This window comes from Leucoraja erinacea, chromosome 4 (assembly GCF_028641065.1).
Source record: "Leucoraja erinacea ecotype New England chromosome 4, Leri_hhj_1, whole genome shotgun sequence".
Classification (NCBI taxonomy): domain Eukaryota; kingdom Metazoa; phylum Chordata; class Chondrichthyes; order Rajiformes; family Rajidae; genus Leucoraja; species Leucoraja erinaceus.
Genome location: NC_073380.1, coordinates 58,493,433 through 58,514,004, shown reverse-complemented (window position 1 = coordinate 58,514,004; position 20,572 = coordinate 58,493,433). Strand labels below are relative to the sequence as shown.

The 20,572-nt window shown below is 44.6% G+C and overlaps 1 protein-coding gene across 1 annotated transcript in view; it reads right to left on the bottom strand.

Moving 5' to 3' along the window:
- Window positions 1–4,258: 4,258 nt before the first annotated feature.
- Window positions 4,259–20,572, bottom strand: part of LOC129696447 (melanocortin receptor 5-like) — a 30,988-nt gene continuing 14,674 nt past the window's right edge. Inside the window, exon 2 of the mRNA XM_055634343.1 lies at window positions 4,259–6,476. Within this exon, the coding sequence (XP_055490318.1) occupies window positions 5,284–6,345 (1,062 nt within the window). The 5' untranslated portion in view covers window positions 6,346–6,476 and the 3' untranslated portion in view covers window positions 4,259–5,283. The remainder of the gene's footprint in view (window positions 6,477–20,572) is intronic.

The window sequence follows — 20,572 nt, the reverse complement described above, 5'->3', positions numbered from 1 at the left end:
CTTGAAGAAGCCTCTTGACCTGACAGTGGAACAACAATGGCAGGTATTTCTGGGAATAATACAGAAGGTGCAGGATCAGTTCATTCCAAAGAGGAAGAAATATTCTAAGGGCAGTAAGTGGCTACCGTGGCTGCCAAGGGAAGTCAAGGACAGTATAAAAATAATAGAGAAGTGTAACATAGCAAAGATGAGCGGGAAGCCAGAGAATTCAGAAACTGTTAAAGATCAACAGAAGATAACTAAAAAGACAATACTGGGAGAAAAGATGAGGTACGAAGGTAAGCTAGCCAAGAATATAAAGGAGAATAGTAAAAGCATCTTTAGGTATGTGACAAGGAAAAAATTAGTTAAGACAAATGTGGGTCCCTTGAAGGGGGAAACGGGTGAATTTATTATGGGGAATAGGAAAATGGCAGACGAGTTGAACAGGCACTTTGGATCTGCTTTCACTAAGGAAGACACAACCAATCTCCCAGATGTACTAGTGGCCAGAGGGTCTAGGTTGATGATGGAACTGAAGGAAATTCACATTAGGCAGGGTATTGGGTAATCTGATGGGACTGAAAGCTGATAAATCCCCAGTGCCTGATGGTCTGCATCCCAAGGTACTTAAGGATGTGGCTCAAGAAATCATGGACGCATTGGTGATCATTTTTTAATGTTCTATAGATTCAGGATCAGTTCCTGTGGATTGGAGACCAGTTGGCCTGCCATTGATGGTGGGGAAGACGCTGGAGTCAATTATAAAAGATGTGATAGCGGCACATTTGGATAGCAGTCCGATCGGTCCTAGTCAGCATGGATTTACGAAGGGGAAATCATGCTTGACTAATCTTCTGGACTTTTATGAGGATGTAACTAGGAAAATGGACAAGGGGGAGCCAGTCGATTTAGTGTACATTCAGAAAGCCTTTAATAAGGTCCCACATAGGAGATTAGTGGGCAAAATTAGAGCACATAGTATCCAGTGGGCGGCGCAACCGACGTTGCAGCGCCCTCTGCAGTCTGTCTGTCTTTTTTTATTTTATTTGTCCCTTTGAGTATAGTTTGTAGTTTTTTTTTTAAATTGTTTTTTACTGTGTATATGTGGGGGCGGGGTGGGGGAAACTTTAAAATCTCTTCCCTGCACGGGGTCCCGACCTTTTCCCTGTCGGGTCTCCGTTGTCATTGGGGCCTAGCACCATGGAGAAGCCTCCAACCGGAACCACCTGGGTCTCCAGTCGCGGAGCCTGTGGATTTACCATCGTGGTGCTGGCCGAGTGCGGAACGGGAGGAGCTGTGGTGGCTCGTGGCTGCGGCCCGACCCCAGAGCTTCGGAGGCTCCAGCCGCAGGCCCGGTGGACGGTAACATCGGGAGCTCGCGGGTCCCTGGTGGGAGACCACTTTTCGGAGCTCCCACAACTTTTCACCTGGAGACCTGGAGTGGGACCTTACATCGCCCGGCGTGGCTTTAATGTCCGCGGCCTTACTTACCATCGCCCGCCGGGGGCTTTGACTTTGACATCAGGAGAAGAATGGAGTGCAGGGGAGAGACAAGATTTTGCCTTCCATCACAGTGAGGAGGAGATTCACTGTGATGGATGTTTGTGTAAATTGTGTTGTGTCTTGGTTCTTTTCTTGTTATTTGACTGCAGAAACCAAATTTCGTTTGAACTTCATTTGAGGTTCAAATGACAATAAACGGTATTGTATTATATTGGGGGTAGAGTACTGACATGGATAGAAAATTGGTTGACAGACAGGAAACAAAGAGTAGAGATTAACGGATCCTTTTCAGAATGGAAGGCAATGACTAGTGACAGTGAAAATAGGTCCTTTTGCAGTTGTACAGGGCCCTGGTGAGACCACACCTGGAGTATTGTATGCAGTTTTGGTCTCCAAATTTGAGGAAGGACATTTTTAATATTGGGGAGTGCAGCGTAGGTTCACAAGGTTAATTCCTGGGATGGCTGGCCTGTCAAATGTTGAAAGAATGTAACGACTGGGCTTGTATACTCTGGAATTTAGATGGATGAGAGGATATCTTATTGAAACATATAACATTATTAAAATAGTCTAGAAGCAGGAAACATGTTCCCGATGTTGGGGGAGTCCAGAACCAGGGTCCACAGTTCAAGGATAAGGGCCAGGCCATTTGCAACGGAGACGAAGAAAACCATTTTCACCCAGAGAGTTGTGAATCTGTGGAATTCTCTGCCTCAGAAGGCAGAGGAGGCCAATTCTCTGGATGCTTTCAAGAGAGAGTTTAAAGCTCTTAAAGATAGCAGTCAAGAGATATGGAGAGAAGGCAGGAACGGGGTACTGATTGTGGATGGTCAGCCATGATCATGATGAATGGCGGTGCTGGCTCGAAGGGCCGAATGACCCCCTCCTGCACCTATTGTCTATTGAAACATCGCCCATTCCTTTTCTCCAGAGACGCTACCTGTCCCGCTGAGTTACTCCAACTTTTTGTGTCTGTCTTGCCTCAAGCAAAGTGTTCAGAAAGGAACTGCAGATCAAGGTTGATACCAAAGATAGACACAAAACGCTGGAGTAACTCAGCTGGTCAGGCAGCATCTCTGGAGAAAAGGAGTAGGTGATGTTTTGAGTTGGGGTCCTTCTTCAGACTTTAGAATGACCCGCTGAGTTACTCCAGAACTTTGTGTCTATCTTCAGTGTAAACCAGCATCTGCAGTTCCTTTCTGCACACCAAGTCTATCCAATCTCCCACTGTAGCTGAAACCTACTAATCCATGCAGCATTCTAGTAAACCTACTCTGCACCTTCTCCAATGCCTCTATCTATATAAAGATTGTATATTTATTTGTTTAAGAAGGAACTGCAGATGCTGGAAAAATTGAAGTAGACAAAAAATGCTGGAGAAACTCTGCGGGTGAGTACATGCTGCCTCAGCCGCTGAGTTTCTCCAGCATTTTTCGTCGACTTGTATTTTAATTTGTTGTGTTGTTGTGTTAACAAGTGAGAATTTAATTGTTCTGCCTCTGATGCACATGACAATTAACCACTCTCGACTGTTCACTGATGTCCTGAGTATTCTAGTTCCATCTTTATTAAAGGATTATGGCGGACTCTGTGCCAGAAATATGCATTAAACAACACTGCAAGGTTGCGACCTTCATTTTGAATGTAAAATAGAAATAGCATTTAAATGTTAAATATTCTTTATTAAGCCATCTCATTGACATTATGATTAAGTACACTGCAACGCTAATTGAAGAGGAATGCAAATGTTAGGGAACATTTGTTGATTTCCTTAGCCGACCAGCACAAAACAGGAATAAGCTACCCTCTTCATAGTCTGGGAGGTGGTGAATAGGTGAATATAAATCAGTGTAAAATATGTGAGTGGAATATGTATGAAGTGCATTAAAACATTTAATCATGTCATTACAAAGATAAAATTAACATCATGTTGCAAATTCTGCATAAATTGCAGACAATCCAAATATGTAGTTAGACGACAGCGTTATATATAGAATCGTAAAATTTGAGCACAGTTTTCACTAAGTTCTTCTCTGCTCAATTGTTCCAAAATTTAACAGCAGCAATTTCCATCCAAGCTTTCCCCATCGGAACAGGGTACAACATGGAAGGAGGGATAAGGAATTAAGGATGCCAGTTCACAGAAAAAGGACACAAAGTGCCAGAGTAACTCAGCAGGTCAGGCAGCATCTCTGGAGAATAAGGATAGGTGAGCTGCTGGATGAATATCAGGTAAGCCGTACCTTCTCAATGCTTTTCTCTCTGTTCCTATCTTCCCTGGACCTTTCTCACACAGCCCCTTCTTCCCACCTTACCCCTCAGCTCTCTACCACCCTGTTTCTTTCCCCTTCCTCTGTCTGCCCATCAGCCACACACTCCTCCTACTGGATCTCCGACCCTCCTCTCTCCCCCCTCCCCCATCCTCGCACTGCCCAATCCTCCCCTCCCAGTGTTGTTCCCAAATGCTGTCATCCGACATTCAGCTTAACTCTTTGTCCAGTTTCTCCAGGTAACTATAGTCATAGAGTCATACAACATGGAAACAGGCCCTTTGGCCCAACCGGACCATGCTGACCATCTAAGCTGGTCCCATTTGCATGTGTTTGGCCCATATCCCTCCAAATCTTTTCTATCAATGTACCTTTCCAAATGTCTTTTAAATGCTGATTTAGTACCTGTCGCAACTTCCTCCTCTGGCAGCTCGTTCCAGAAACACCCCCCCCCCCCCACCCTCTGAGCGAAACTTTGAGTCACAAAAACTATCTACCCCAATGATGAGCAACAACTACCTTTTCTAGAAGAAAGACACAAAAAGCTGGAGTTCACAGCGGGACAGGCAGCATCTCTGGAGAGAAGGAATGAATGACGTTTCGGGTCGAGAACCTTCTTCAGACAGAAGAAGGGTCCCGACCTGAAACGTTGCCTGTAACTTGTTCTCCAGAGATGCTGCCCAACCCGATGAGTTACTCCAATACTTCTTTTGCGTCTTTTATTAAAATGAAAATGGTTTCATCTGTGGCAGAATAGGTCGGCATGGTGGCACAGCAGTAGAGTTGCTGCTTTACAGCGCCAGAGACCCGGGTTCGATCCTGACTAAGGGTGCTTGTCTATACGGAGTTTGTACGTTCTCCCCGTGATCTGCGTGGGTTTTCTCCGAGATCTTCAGTTTCCTCCCACACTCCAAAGAGGTACAGGTTTGTAGGCTAGTTGGCGATGTCATTGTATAAATGTAAAATTGTCCCAAGTGTGTGTAGGATAGTGTTAATGTGCGGGGAATAGAATAGAATAGAATAGAATCTTTATTTGCCACGCAACCAGGGTTGGTGGTATTTGGGTTTGGTACATGATGGTACACTGCTTTAGTTACATACCACTAATAACACAGATCACCATAATAAAGTGCATCCATACCACATCACAAACCACAAATCTCACCAACAATACATAGTGCAAAAGAACAAACAAAGACCATAGACAAGACATTGTATACATCAATATACTGGGGATCGCTGGTCGTTGCGTACTCGGTGGTCTGAAAGGTCTGTTTCCCCGCTGAACTACTAAACTAAATTAAACTAAAGTAAATAGTACAAAGCTTTTAGGATGCTGTACAGTTTAACATATAATTTGAAAGATGGCACGTCATTAATTTCGACAATGGATTTTGTGCTTGTATCTCTGAAGGACTGAAACCCACATCACTGTGTCCCAGAAACATTGTGTCCTGGCTCTTACCACCAAGTCCTCCTGAATTAGCGGAGACAGCATAGCCTCAACCCTGTTCCCTGTATAAATCAACTACACATTCAAGAAACTGGCTGATGCATGGAAGTAGCTTTGTCTCTTGAGACAGCACAGCATTTTCTTAAAAGTACCGGACAATTCAGGGTCTCGGAATGCATAGATGACTGGGTCGATGGCGGAGTGACACATGATAAAGATGAGGTCAATTTGAAAGAGGGAGAAGAAGCAGGTACAGTATGGGTCAGAAGGACAGAACACATAGAGGATCAAGTGGAAGCAAAATGGGGCCCAACATACAATGAAGACCCCTAGGAGGACGGTTAATGTAAGAGCTGCTTTAAAGTTGATTCGCCTTTGGACTGTTTGACCGGGAAGTATTCTAATCTGCTTGGCATGGACCTGGGCTAACAGGAACATGTAGATGTAGAGGGACAAGATGAGAATTAGTGTTATGAGAAACGATATAATATAGAAACCCACTATGCCATTTTCCTTGCTGTAAATGACCAAGATGATGCCAGTAAAAATGCAAAACATCCAAATCCCTGAGATAGTAAAAATCACCCGCTTCCTCCTCATGATGTTATGGTATCGCAAAGCGTGGAAGATTGTGATGTATCGGTCGGTTGTGATCGCAGCCAAATTGAAAATGGAGGCAAGGAATGAAATGCTTATCAGCGAGTCATGTACTTGGTCCAACTTAAATAAAGTGGTCTCTGTGACCAGATGCTTGTTGTGCTTTACCAGCCAAATTGTGACCGCTTCCCAGGCTATGGACAGGCTTAGCAGGATGTCTGAGACTGCTAGACTGCAGATGAAGTAGTACATGGGAGAGTGTAGCTTCCTGTTCTTGATCACTGCGATGACCACCAGCAGGTTTTCGATCAAGCTTACTCCACCAAGGAAGAGGTAGACCTCAGTGGGGATATTGATCTGGCCACACGCGCTCACGTTCGTTGGGCTGCCGGCATCTATTCCAGCTTCCGACCCGTTCAGTGGCCAAGGAGGTGAGTGCGGGGAGAGGGCGATGCCTGGAAGTGGGGAGGGAGTGCCACATGGAAGCAGAGAGAGGGTGCCAATTGAGTCCAGTGAGATGCCAAATTCTGCCATCGTCATATCCAAAATTCATGAAGAATTACTCTTCAACGAGGAATATGAAAGACATATTCTTGACTTGGAAGTGTTGTCCGTGCTACAGTTTTCCATGATGCCAGGAATGTTCTCTGCATCAGGAAACAAAGTTGTATCTGAAAAAAAGCACAACAAGATGAAATTCACTTTAACTTGAGTGAGTTAAACATTTTGGACAGATCATATTGAGAGTATTGAAAACAGTTTGTTCATAAGTCATAGGAGCAGAAGTACACCATTGTGTCTACTCCAACATTCAATCATGGCTGATCTATCTTTCTTTCTCAACCTTCTCCTGCCTTCTCCCTGTAACCAGCTTCCTGATTAGTACGGGTGTCAATGGTTATGGGGAAAAGGCAGGAGAATGAGGTGGAGAGGGAAAGATAGTTCAGCCATGTTTGAATGGCAGAGTAGGCTCGATGGGCCTGAATGGCCTAATTCTGCTCCTATGGTTTACAAACTTATGAACATCTGATTGTTCATGGTCATAAGGTCACAAGTGATAGGAGCAGAATTAAGCCATTTGGCCCATCGAGTCTACTCCGCCATTCAATCATGGCTGATCTACCTCCCCTTCCTAACCCCATTCTTCTGCCTTCTCCCCATAACCCCTGACATCCATACAAATCAAGAATCTAACTATCTTTGCCTTAAATAGTCTAGATTACACCATCTTCTGTACTTGTTCTGTATCTGTGTCTGAGTCTACGACAATGATCCACAGATCTCTACAGCAGAGACCTCCAAAGATTGACAATGCACTGGTCATTTCTCCTCTTGGTCCTAAGTGGATAAGACACCAATCCACCTGCCATCTTTAAAGCCATGTGCGAGATTCTCAAAGCAAAGACAATTAAAATATACAACATTTAAAAGACATTTGGACAGTTAGTTTGGTTTAGTTTAGTTTAGAATATAGTCATGTTTACAGTGCTGTGTTTTTTTTGCTTGCTAACCTGTCGCGGAAAGACAATACACGATTACAATCGAGCCATCCACAGCGTAGATGTATATGATAAAGGAAATAACGTGGATATTGTCTAGTGCAAGATAAAGTCTAGTAAAGACCGATCAAAGATAGTCCAAGTCTCCAATGAAGTAGCTAGTAGCTCTGGACTGACTAGAGTTGTTGATAGGATCGTTCAGTTGCCTGCAAACAGCTGGGAAGTAACTGCCCTTGAATCTGGAGGTGTGCGTTTTCACACTTCTCTGCCTCCTGTCTGATGGGAGAGTGGAGAAGAGGGAGTGGTCGGGATGCGACTCGTCCTTGATTGTGCTGGTAACCTTGCCGAGGCAGCGTGAGGTGTAAATGGAGTCAATGAAAGAGAGGTTGGTTTGTGTGATGGTCTGGGCTGCGGCCACAATTCTCTGCAATTTCTCACGGTCTTGGGTGGAGCCGTTCGCAAACCATGCTGTAATACAACCCAATAAAATGCTTTCTACGACATATCTGCACATGGATAGGAAAGGTTAAGAGGCACATGCACCAAACGTGGGCAGGCGAGGCTAGCTCAGGAACACACCACGGCTAGCATGGACGAGTTGGGCTGAAGGACCTGTTTCTGTGCCTACCACAGTATGACGCTGTAAATAGATGGGACAGGTTTGGAGGGATATGGGTCAAAACGCAGGCCGGAGGGACTAGTGTAGCTGGGACATGCTGGCCAGTGTGGACAAGTTGGGCCGAAGGGCCTGTTGCCACGCTGCATCACTCTATGACTCTAAATTCTGCATGGTTGGCATTTATTTATAACAATAAGTTTTATTAGTGGAAAAAATACAACAAAACAATTCCAGTCAGACTTTTTCACGCAAAGGTGTATGGAACAAGCTGCCAGAGGAGGTAGTTGAGGTTGGGACCAGGGTTGCCAACTGTCCCGTATTAGCCGGGACATCCCGTATAGTGGGCTAAATTGGTTTGTCCCATACAGGACCACCCTTGTCCCGTATTTGACTGCTACTACTCTGTAATCACCAGAGGGCACCCTTACAGACAGATCCTAGATCTGATACAACAGCGTGCATGCGTGCGTGTTGCATGAGCTGTTGACGCCATGCACAAGTGATTCACCTGTCATCCAATCACAGGCCCACTTATGCGCATCAGTTGTATGCTATATTTTGCCCGTCTCTGTAACCCCTCCCATCCAGTCCCCCTCCCCGGCCCCTCAATGTCCCCTCCCCCACAATGTCCCCTCCCTTCCCACTCAATGTCCCCTCCCCTCCCAACCCCCTCACCCCCCGTCCCTGTAACCCCTCCCCCCCCTTTCCTTTCGCCTCTCCCTCAATATCCCGTTCTGTCACCACCCCCTCCCCTCCCCATCCCACTCCGTCCCATCCCGTCCCCTCCTCCACTCCCTTGATCTCCTCTCTTCCTACCCACCGCGCCCCTCAATGCCCCGTCCCATCTCCCTCCCCCTTCCCTCCTCTCCTCCCCTCCGCTCTCCATCCCCTTTCCCTCTTCCTCCCCTCCCCCTCCTCCACTCCCCCTCCCCAACTCTCCCCCTCTCCCTCCTCACCCTCTCACCCTCCTTCCCTCGCCCCCCCCCCTCCACATCCCTCCCCCCCCCCCTCAAATTCTCTCCCATCGAATCGAATCAATCCAGGGATACAGAGTCACACAGCATGGAAAGAGGCCCTTCGGCCCAACGTGCCCACACCGACCACCATGCCCCGTCTGTACCAGTCCCTTAGTGTCCCTGACAGGCCCCGTCTACACCCACCTTTTTGTCCCTTATATGGGAGTGAGAAAGTTGGCAATTTTAGCTGGGACTGTCCCAACATTTAAGAAACAGTTGGACAGGTACATGGATAGGACACGTTTGGTGGGATATGGACCAAAAAACAGACAGGTGGGACTAGTGTAGCTGGGGTGTGTTGGCTGGTGAAGGGCCTTTTCCCACACTGTATCACTCTATGACTCTGTGACTCCATGCAGCTGTTTCATTGCTGATTTTGAACAGCTAAAAGCTAAAATTCAAGCCCTGTTAACAATCTACAATAATTCTTCAACTGAGCAACATATTCAAACAAACCACCCACTGCATGTAATGCTCTGCAGACACAAGCTGTGTAAATCCACTGTGACGTCTGTGGAACATTGACCAATGATTAAACCTACCCACCGGGCTGCGAATGAAAATTGCTCCTCTAACCAAAGTAGACAATGAACGTGATGCAGGGATTTAGAACATGACTATTAATTTCCCCATTTTTATTGGAAGATAATGATCTTTGAACCTTTTAGTGTTCTCTTTCTGTTGCAACAGCGATGCAAATAGACTATTTGGACAGACTCCATCTTATTAAGTCTTCATATGACATTTGCTCTGATATTGAGCCTGGCCCGGTGGGTTTTTTTAAATGTTGAGGTGATATTAAGTCAACAGCGCGAGTTTTGGAAGGAAGTTTTGACTGTTGGCAAAAAATAAACGTGTGGGAAAGTGGTACTCATCCCTACAAATGCAGCTCCATAGCACTGTGTAGGAAGGAACTGCAGGTGCTGGTTTACACTGAAAACAGACACAAGAAGATAGATCCAGGACGTCTCCACCTGAGACATCACCTATTTATTTTCTCCAGAGATGCTGCCTGACCCGCTGAGTTACTGCAGCTTTTTGTGTCTATCTTCTATAGGACTGTGGTTAGGCCGCATTTTGGAGTATTGCATTCCGTTCTGGTCACCCCATTAGAGGAATGATGTGGAGGCTTTGGAAGGAGTGCAGAAGATGTTTACCAGAATTCTGCCTAGATTAGAAGGGCTCAGCTCCAGGGAGAGGTTGGGTAGACTTGGATTGTTTTCTCTGGAACGTCAGAGGTTGAGGGGAGACCTGATAGAAGTATATACAATTATGAGAAGCATAGATAGGGTGGACTGTCAGAACATTTTCCCAGGGTGGGCATGTCCAACACTAGAGGGCATTGCTCTTAGGTGAGAGGGGGAAACTTCAATGGAGATGTGCGGGACATTTAATTTTTACTCAGAGAGCGATGGGGGCGTGGGGAACACATTGCCAGAGTTGGTGGTGGAGACAGATACGCCAGTGGCGTTTAAGAAGCTTTTAGATAGGCACATGGAAGTGCAGGAAATAGAGGAATATGGATAATTCACAGGCAGATGAGATCAGTTTAACTTGGCATCATGTCTGGCACAAACATTGTGGGCTGAAGGGCGCGTTCCTGTGCTGCACTGATCCATGGTCTAAATTGTGTTCCATTTACTTTACTTCACATCCAATTGGCTTTGGTGACCAGGGACTGGTTTCTACTCTGAATATATATGGAGGAGCCCATTTACGAGTCCTAAGAGCCATGAAAGGTGAAAAAATTCAAGGGTTATAGGGGTGGAGGAAAATATTAATCCTGCAAGAGGTTTAGGATTTAAAGGACATGATCGCCTCCCCTTGTTGTGTTCTCTCGTGTCTAATACCAAGGAATGTCTTCCATCCTATTATTCATTCCTGTTTGCATGTGTAGAACTGGCTTTGTTATGTGGCCCACAAGACTGAGCTGAGAGAGAGCACAAAGCAGCTTCAGCTTCACAAGGCACATCATATCAAATTGAAAATGTTAAGGACAATTTACAATCCTGGAATTTCTTATTTAAGGGAGATAACTAGCAAACTAAAAAAAACTTGCACTTCAGAAATTCTCATCCTTCTGTCATCTTCACTGCAGTCGATACAAAGCAGAGAAAACTGAGGTGGCTGGGGGTGGGAGGAATTGGGTAGAGGTAAAGTATGAGTGGCATAAACAATAGGGTGGCAAGGTGGCGCAGCGGTAGAGTTGCTGCCTCACAGTACCAGAGACCCGGGTTCGATCCTGACTACAGGTGCTTGCTGTATGGAGTTTGTACGTTCTCTCTGTGACCGTGTGGGTTTTCTCTGGGTGATCCGGTTTCCTCCCACACTCCAAAGACGTTCAGGTTTGTAGGCTAATTGGCTTTGGTAAAATTGTGAATTACCCCTTGTGTGTAGGATAGTATTAGTGTGCGGGGATCACTGCTCAACTCGGTGGGCCGAAGGGCCTGTATCCACGCTGTATCTCTAAACTAAAAATAGAGTCATTAGGGTAATTGAGCGTGTCTTGCCCATGCAGACCAACATGTCATATGTACACTTGTCTCACCTGCCTGATTTTGGCCCATATCCCTCTAAACCTATGTCCTAATAAAAAACTTTACCCCATGGCAGAGGTGTCTAAAAACAGAGGGCTTTTGATAAGCTGCCATTGGACAGAAGGTACAAAAGGTTGTAAGCCTGTCTTGTTCTGGCCTTTTCTTGCCTCCAGTTCCCTCCCCTTTACTTTCAGTCTGAAGAAGGGTCCCAACCCAAAACGTTACCCATTCTTTATCTCCAGAGATGCTGCCTGACCTGCTGAGTTACCCCAGCACTTTGTGTCTATCTTTGGTATGTACCACCATCTGCAGTTCCTTTCTGTACATATAGAACATGGACTAGTATCACACAGAAACAGGCCTTTTGGCGCACAATGCCCATGTTCAGTTAAACATGATGCCAAGTTCAACTGATCTCTGCCTGCAGGTGATTAACATCCCTTTGTTCCCTGTATATCCACATAACTCTCTAACAGCCTCATAAATGGCACTATCATATCGGCCTCCACCATCACCCCTGGCAGTGCGTTCCAGGCACACACCACCTTATGTGTACCAGAAAACATGCCCTGCACATTCCGTTAAGCTTTGCCTCTCTCACCTTAAATCTATTTTCATCCTGGGAAAAAATCTGCAGTTTGGTCAGTAGCTTCCATAAATAAAACTCCTTCAAATATTTTTGCTCTGCATTGTGCCAGGATAAAGTTATTAATAAAACATCTGTTTCTCTCAATTAACAGACAGGATCTCAAGTGTAGCCAATGTATTGGAAGTTATCAGTAAATTCACACGTGGTCTTCCTCTACAACTTCCTACAGGCACGTGTCGTGAGTAATTACTCAGGGTAGTCAATCAGTCGACTTTTAAAAATCTTAAAAACTGCGCATGCGCAGATTGGTCTCCTCTCTGGTCGACAGTCAGTCGACTTTTATAAAGTAATTTGCCTTCAAAAGAGTTATCTCTTAATAAAATATTAAAAACATATAGCGCAAAGAAATTTACTTACCACATTATTTGTACACAAACTTAAGATAATGACTATCCATGTTTGAAAAACCCGCCAAGAAAACAGGCGGACGATGAATATACGCGCAGCACCTTGCGTAGGCTGCGCAGCACACATGCGCGCAGTCCACGATGCAAAGGCAGAATTTCAGCTACCTTTATTGTCCATTGTAAGTGAAGGCTTGATGCAGCATCCACGCCATGTGAGTTGCACATAGTTTCATGTATTACATGTACTGCAGATGAAAGACATGGGAGAATTATGCCTACCTAAGAGATCGATGAAATCGTGAAAATGATAACCATTTAAAAATTATGCATGTAATTTTGTGCATTAATTTGCCAATAGTAAATGAATTGGAAATCTTTACTATTTATATTTTATAATTACCTTTTTATAATTTTAGTCAGGGTAGGCACTGCCTACCTTGCCTACCCTGATGGCACATGCCTGCTTCCTGCATAGTTCCAACTCTTCCAATTGTCATTGCCATTTGGAAAAGTGTCTTGGAAGGGCTTGTTCCTGTGCTGGAAAGACACAAAGTGCTGGAGTATCTCAGTGGGTCAGGCAGCATCCCTGGAGAACATGGATAGGATATATTTCAGGTTGGGACCCTTCTTCAGCCACCCGAAGAGAGGAGGAGAACTTCTTCAAAGTAGGCATACCTTGATGAGATTTTGCAGTGGAGCAGTCAAAATGTAGAAAATAAGGAACTGCAGATGCTGGTTCACAAAAAAAGATACAAAGTGATGAAGTGACTCAGTGGATCAGGCATCATCACTGGATAACATGGTTAGATGATGTTTTGGGTCTTCAGACTGATAGTTTTCTAAACCAACATGTAGAGGAACCAACGAGAGAGCAAGCTATTCTAGACTGGGTATTGAGTAATGAGGAAGGGTTAGTTAGCAGTCTTGTTGTGCATTGCCCCTTGGGCAAGAGTGACCATAATATGGTTGAGTTCTTCATTAGGATGGAGAGTGACATTGTTAATTCAGAAACAAGGGCCCTGAACTTAGAAAAAGGTGACTTTGAGCGTATGAGACGTGAATTGGCCAAGATAGACTGGCAAATGATTCTTAAAGGGTTGACGGTGGATATGCAATGGAAGGCATTTAAAAACTGCATGGATGAACTACAACAGTTGTTCATCCCAGTTTGGCAAAATAATAAATCAGGGAAGGTAGTGCATCCGTGGACAACAAGGGAAATCAGGGATAGTATGAAAACAAACGATGAAGCGTACAAATTAGCCAGAAAAAGCAACCTACCAGAGGACTGGGAGAAATTCAGAGTCCAGCAGAGGAGGACAAAAGGCTTCATTAGGAAAGGGAAAATAGATTATGAAAGAAAACTAGCAGGGAACATAAAAACTGACTGCAAAAGTTTTTATAGATATGTGAAGAGGAAAAGATTAGTTAAAACAAATGTAGGTCCCTTGCAGTCAGAAACAGGCGAATTGATCATGGGGAACAAGGACATGGCAGACCAATTGAATAACTACTTTGGTTCTGTCTTCACTGAGGAAGACATAAATTATCTGCCGGAAATAGCAAGGGACCGGGGGTTAAATGAGATGGAGGAACTGGGTGAAATCCAGGTTAGCCGGAAAGTGGTGTTGGGTAAATTGAATGGATTAAAGGCCGATAAATCCCCAAGGCCAGATAAGTTGCATCCCAGAGTACTTAAGGAAGTAGCCGCAGAAATAGTGGATGCATTAGTGATAATTTTTCAAAACTCTTTAGATTCTGGAGTAGTTCCTGAGGACTGGAGGGTAGCTAATGTAACCCCACTTTTTAAAAAGGGAGGGAGAGAGAAAATGGGGAATTACAGACCAGTTAGTCTGACATCGGTGGTGAGGAAAATTCTGGAGTCAGTTATTAAAGATGGGATAGCAGCACATTTGGAAAGTGGCTAAACTAATCATGGATATTTTAGAAACAGGCCCTTCAGCCCACCAAGTCTGCACCGACCAGCGATCGTCACACACTAACACTATCATACACACTAGGGACTTTACACTTTACAATTTTACCAAAGCCAATTAACCTATTAACCTGTACATCTTTGGAGTGTGGGAGGAAACTGGAGCACCTGGAGAAAACCCATGCAGGTCATGGGGAGAACGTACAAACTCTGTACAGACAGCACCCATTGTCAGGATTGAACCCGGGTCTCTCGCACTGTAAGGCAGCAACTCTACCGCTGCGCCGCTGTGCCACCCAATATGTAGAAAGAAAAATATTGAAAGATTAGAAAAACAAGCACACATTAGATGTGACAATATGAAGGAAAAAGTCATTTATTTAACTGATGGCATTCCTTCTGCCTTGCCCGGCATAATTTGCACTCTAATGATATTCTACTCAATTTATTGAAACTCATTATTGATTCAAAATGAGGCAACAGAAGCCATCTCTTTGCAATTATTCACATAATCAGCTCGAGGATAAATAAGTTTAGTCAGAACACTTTCTGCGCTCCAATATTTTCAACTTGGTTTGTGATAGGAGACTTGGACTTTCAATTAGAAGGGAGCTTTTATCCACGATGGTCAGGTCAACTTTCCCTCTCAACCCCATTTCCTACCTTCTCCCCATAACCCCTGATACCTGTACTAATGAAGAATCTAACAATCTCCACTTTAAATTATCAATTGACGGCCTCCACAACTGTGTCAATGAAATCCACATATCCCACCCTCCTTTCCCCTTCTCCCTGTCCCCTTCCTCAGACTTTACATCTGTTGTGGGGGAAAGAATAGTGTGGGCTAACAACTAGTAAACGGGGATGTGGATTGTGCTAATGTGGTGACAGGGAACCACACACAAAGCCTAAAAGTAGAAACATGGAATGCAGCAGTGACGACACCTAAGTTTCAGGATCTTCATTGATTATGTTGTCGTGTGCACCCATCATTGTAATAGAAAATTAGATCTACCATCAACTGTTAGACTTGTGGATAATCGTTTTATTCTGCAATCAAGACCCAGTTTCTTATCTAATTAAGTATTTCTATGACTTCAATTCTGTAATCAAGACCTAGTTTTACTGTTAAATCAAATTTCTGTGTAATCTTGTCAGCTGAGCATGTAAAAGCTGCACCAAAGCCGCACTCAGGAGATCAGCTTTCACTGGTCTCCTGGTGCGCACCAATTTTAATAAATCGCCCGTTACTTTGAACACCAACTTCGCCTTTCCATTTATCCTCCAACCCTCCTCGTCTCTCCTTATCTCACAACCTTTTGTCTTTGTTTTATCTCTAGCCTATGTCCATCCATCTGCCTATCAACACCCCCCCACCCCCCTTACCTGTATCCTTGCCACCCTCACTTGCCAGGCTTTGTTCTGTCTCCTCCTCTCTTCCAGCTTTCTTCCCCCTACTACAATCAGCCTGAACAATTAAGCCGATTGGACCGATTTTTCCCAATTGGGCCCTGTGCCCAAGTGGGGCCCCGCATTAATTTTCCGTATTTCGTTTGGAAATACAAATTTGCTTTGTTAAATAAAGATTTTTTTTTAAACATTCGCATACGGATTTCTTTACAAAACAAACATGGATAACAACCACTGCATGGCCATCAGACACAAACGATGTGTTAACTACTACTGTAGCACTTGTTAACAGCCAGTAGTTAACAAGTAGTTATACAATGTGTCTTCAATGCACTGATCCACATTCCTCAGTAAATGTAATTGTGTTGTGAACAAGTATTAATGACGCTGCATTTCTTTGAATACAATTTACGCGGCGTCATTAATACTTGTTCAAAACAGAATTACATTTACTGAGGAATGTAGATCGATGGCACATTGAGAATTTCTTAAAACTCACCATCATGATTGAGGACTTCTTCTTGGTGAGCTTCTTCTTGGTGTGCAGGTTAGTCATTCAATTTACCTCCCGACCCACGTTGTGTCTCTCTGTCCCCATCTCGTCTCTCTCTAGCTCTAAAATACCATATATTTGCATTTATATAGCGATCCTGCTGCAAAATTTTTAAGTCGAAAGTTGTATTTTATTTCAAAGTGGGAATAGAAAGATAGGGACAGAGATGCTACACAGAGATTTTGATAGGAAGGAAACGTTACAGATGCTGAGTAAAAGATTGGTCAAATGGTAGGTTCAATGAAGATCGGGCGAGGGGGATTGGGGGTGGGGGAGAGGTATCTATAGCTTAGGACTTGCCTAAATGAGATGAGATGGATTATCATTTCACACCCAATTTCTTAGACAATAATACTTTTTCTGCAATTATCACAACTTTTGCTGGATATGGATCAACGGACTCTGTATGGTACATGCTCGTAAATTAGTAAAACAAATATTCTCCTTTAAGTGCTGTTGTTTCTGGGATGGGGTGACTGATAACAAATAACCCACATTTTATATTTTGTCATAATGTGGCTGAAACAATGGCATATTTTGTGATATTTATTGAGATAGAAAGATACAACTGAGTTTGGGCAAGATATTACCTTGCGGCTCTAAAGTGGGAACCGGCTGTAAAAGGACAGCGCTGCTGAGGGGGTGGGGGGGGAGTTCCTTTCAGCGCGTGTGACAATACTAGTTCAACTCTCACCTCTGGCAGTGCTCTCCATCTGAACAGTGAGGGGACCAGCTCAAGAGCAAAGATCACAGAGCGGAGCGGGTCAGCGGGTGAAAGATAATATCACAGTGGGCGGTGGAGCTTACTCTTGCATCAGCGCGAACAAGCGATCAATTGAGGTTACTCGCTCTGACATATGGAGTAAGCTCCACCGCCCGCTGCCCTGTTATCCATCGCCTGCTGACCCGCTCTTGAGCTGGATGATTCCCGGCCGACCGCCTCCTTTTCAATGCTCCTGCCCTCCCCGCAACTTTACCCCTGGCTGGACTCCCCACATGCTGCAAAAGGAACTCTCCCCCCAATTGGTCCCTTGATAAGTTGAACTAGTATTGTCATTCAATAAGATGACAACTGATTCATGTTGACCCGGTGCGCTCCCGTTTTTCCCACCATCTTTCCACCTGCCGTCACCTTCCATCCCCCACCCATTCAGTAATTCAGAAAGAATGAGATTTGGAAGCCTTGGGCAAATTGAATTGTTACTTTATTTATTTTTATTTTTATTTTTACGGATGGAACAATCTGCGCATGCGCTGTTTAAGATTTTTTTAAAGCCGACTGTCATATTACTCACGACACGTGACTCATTTATAATTATTTATTTATATTTCTATGAAAAATTTTCCCAATTGGGCCCCGCACCTCCTAAGGCCGGCCCTAGCCTGAAGAAGGGTCCCAACCCAAAAGGTGCCTGTCCATGTTCTTCAGAGATGCTGTCTGACCCGCTGAGTTACTCCAGCACTTTGTGCATATGTGTGTGTGTGTGTTTTTTTAAACATACAGCATCTGCAGTTTCTTGTGCCGACATTTCCCTACTTACCTCCTCCCTTTGCAATAAAGGTCACCCGTGATGTATAGACGCCATCAACCAGTCATTCATGTTAAGTACATTAATTCTGGCCCAGGCACAAACTGAGCTTTTCTATCAAGGCTTGTGTTGAAATGACGACAGATTATATTTGTCACTCACTCTCTCTGCATTATTATTGATGTGAACCAAGCCAAAATAAACCTCTCATCATACACAGCGGAGTTTGAGCATGTATTTATCTTTGGCATTGTATTGTTCTGTACTTGATGACTAAATGTCACCGTGAACCAAACTACCTATGTAATTGCAGTTCTTTGTTCCCTTGAAATAGCTCTTGAAATAAACATTTGCTTTTCATTCCCAGACTGACTCCACAATTTATTCTCCATAGGATACAAAACGAAACAATCCTCCAGTTCACAGATTACTCAGCAGGTCAGGTCTCGTCAGTCGATAAAGAACGGTTAACATTTTGAGTCTCAGCATCTTCCCTATCCATGTACCTATCCAAATCTTGTTTAAAGGTTGTAATTGTACCCGCCTCCACCACTTCCTCTCTCAGCTTGTCCCTTTATCATGTATTATCAGCTGCTCCCTTTGTCATGTATCAGTACACTGTGGACGGCTCGATTGTAATCATGTATTGTCTTTCTGCTCAGTGGGTTAAAGGGCCCATTTCTGAAATCCATTTAAAGAATGGCTGTTAACTAAACCATCCTATCAACAATTAGCGAACGGTCCTGAGCTACTAGCTACCTCACTGGAGACCCTTAGACTATGTTTAGTCGGACTTTAGTGGACTTTATCTTGCACTAAACGTTATTACCTTTATCATGTATCTGTACATTGTGGATGGCTCGATTGTAATCATGTATTGTCCTTCCACCAACTGGTTAGCATGCCACAACAGCTTTTCACTGTACCTTGGTACACGTGACAATAAACTAAATTAAATTTGTCTCATATACACATCACCCTCTGTGTTATCACACTTTCTCATCCACTCCCTATGCACCAAGGGCAATTTACAGAGGGCAATTAACCTACAAACCAGCACGTCTTTTGGGATGTGGGAGGAGACCGGAGCATCCCTGAGGAAACCCACATAGTCACAGGGAGAATGTGCAAACTCCACACCCAGAGAGCAGCCGGGGTCTGGATCGAACCCGGATCTCTGGCGCTGTGAGGCAGCAACTTAACCAGCTGCACCACTTGTTAGTACAGAAAACCATTGTAAGATGCTGACATTTGATTCTACCACTACCATCTACTCTCTTCAGCTCCTCACCACCTCTACATTGCTTGTGCGACACCCAACTGATTCTCAGGAAAACTGAAGCTATTGTCTTTGTTTGTCACCTCTAGATGATCTCTAGCGCCTGGCTGCATCCCACTCCCTGGCAACTATCTAGGATTGAACAACTGTTTCCATGCTTAATGTTTAATTGGATTCTGAAATGACCTGTGAATCTTGTATCCATGACAACACGGATACCACCTACATCCATCTTCGTCACGTTGTCTAAACTTACTGCTGCTTCAGGTCAAACTGCCATGGGAATCATACCTCTTTTCATATGTCTCGTTTCCCTCTCCCCTGACTCAGTCTGAAGAAGGGTTTTGACCCAAAACATTACCTATTCCTTCTCTCTAGAGATTCTGCCTGACCTGCTGAGTTACTCCAGCATTTTGTGTCTATCTTCGGTGCAAACCAGCATCTGTAGTTCCTTCCTACACAATAATCTTCATCCATGTAGAGTTTAACTATTCATGACTCTCTTCTATTCTTCTACTCTCTACAAGTTTGAGATGCATCACAGCACGGTTTGGGAACAGCTCCATCCAAGACCGCAAGAAATTGCAGAGAATTGTGTACACAACCCATATCATATCACAAACTAACCTCCCATCCATTGACTCCATCTACATTTCACGCTGCTTCAGCAAGGCCAGCAGCATAATCAAGGACCAGTCTCATCCCGGTCACTCCCTCTTCTCCCCTCTCCCATCATGCAAGAGGTACAGAAACATAACACCTCTAGTTTCTGGGATTGTTTCTTCCCAGAAGTTAACAGGCAACTGAACCATCATATCATCAACTAGAGAGCGGTCCTGAACTACCAGCTACCTAATCCTTCTTTCATCTCCGCAACATCGCCAAACTCAGACCCTCTCTCACACCGCCCGCTGCTGAAAGACTCATCCATGCCTTCATCTCCTCCCGACTGAACTATTGCAACTCACTTCTCCTTGGCATCAGCTCCACCTACATCAACCGACTCCAACTGGTCCAGGACGCAGCCGCCCGACTCATCACCCACACCAAATCCTGGCATCACATCACTCCAGTCCTCAAACAACATCATTGGCTTCCCATCTCCCACCGGATCACCTACAAAATCCTGGTCCTCATCTACAAAGCCCTCCACCATCTGCCCCCCCCCATATCTCACTGACCTCCTCTCCCCCTACCAACCCTCACGGTCCCTCAGATCTACATCAGCCGGTCTCCTCTCCATCCACAAGTCCAACCTCCGCAGTTTAGGGGACAGAGCCTTCTCCAGGGCAGCTCCCAGGCTCTGGAACTCCCTCCCCCAACTGATCCTCAATTCCGTGTCCCTCACCATTGAGGCGGGACCATCAGTCCCGCCTCAAGACCCATCTCTTCA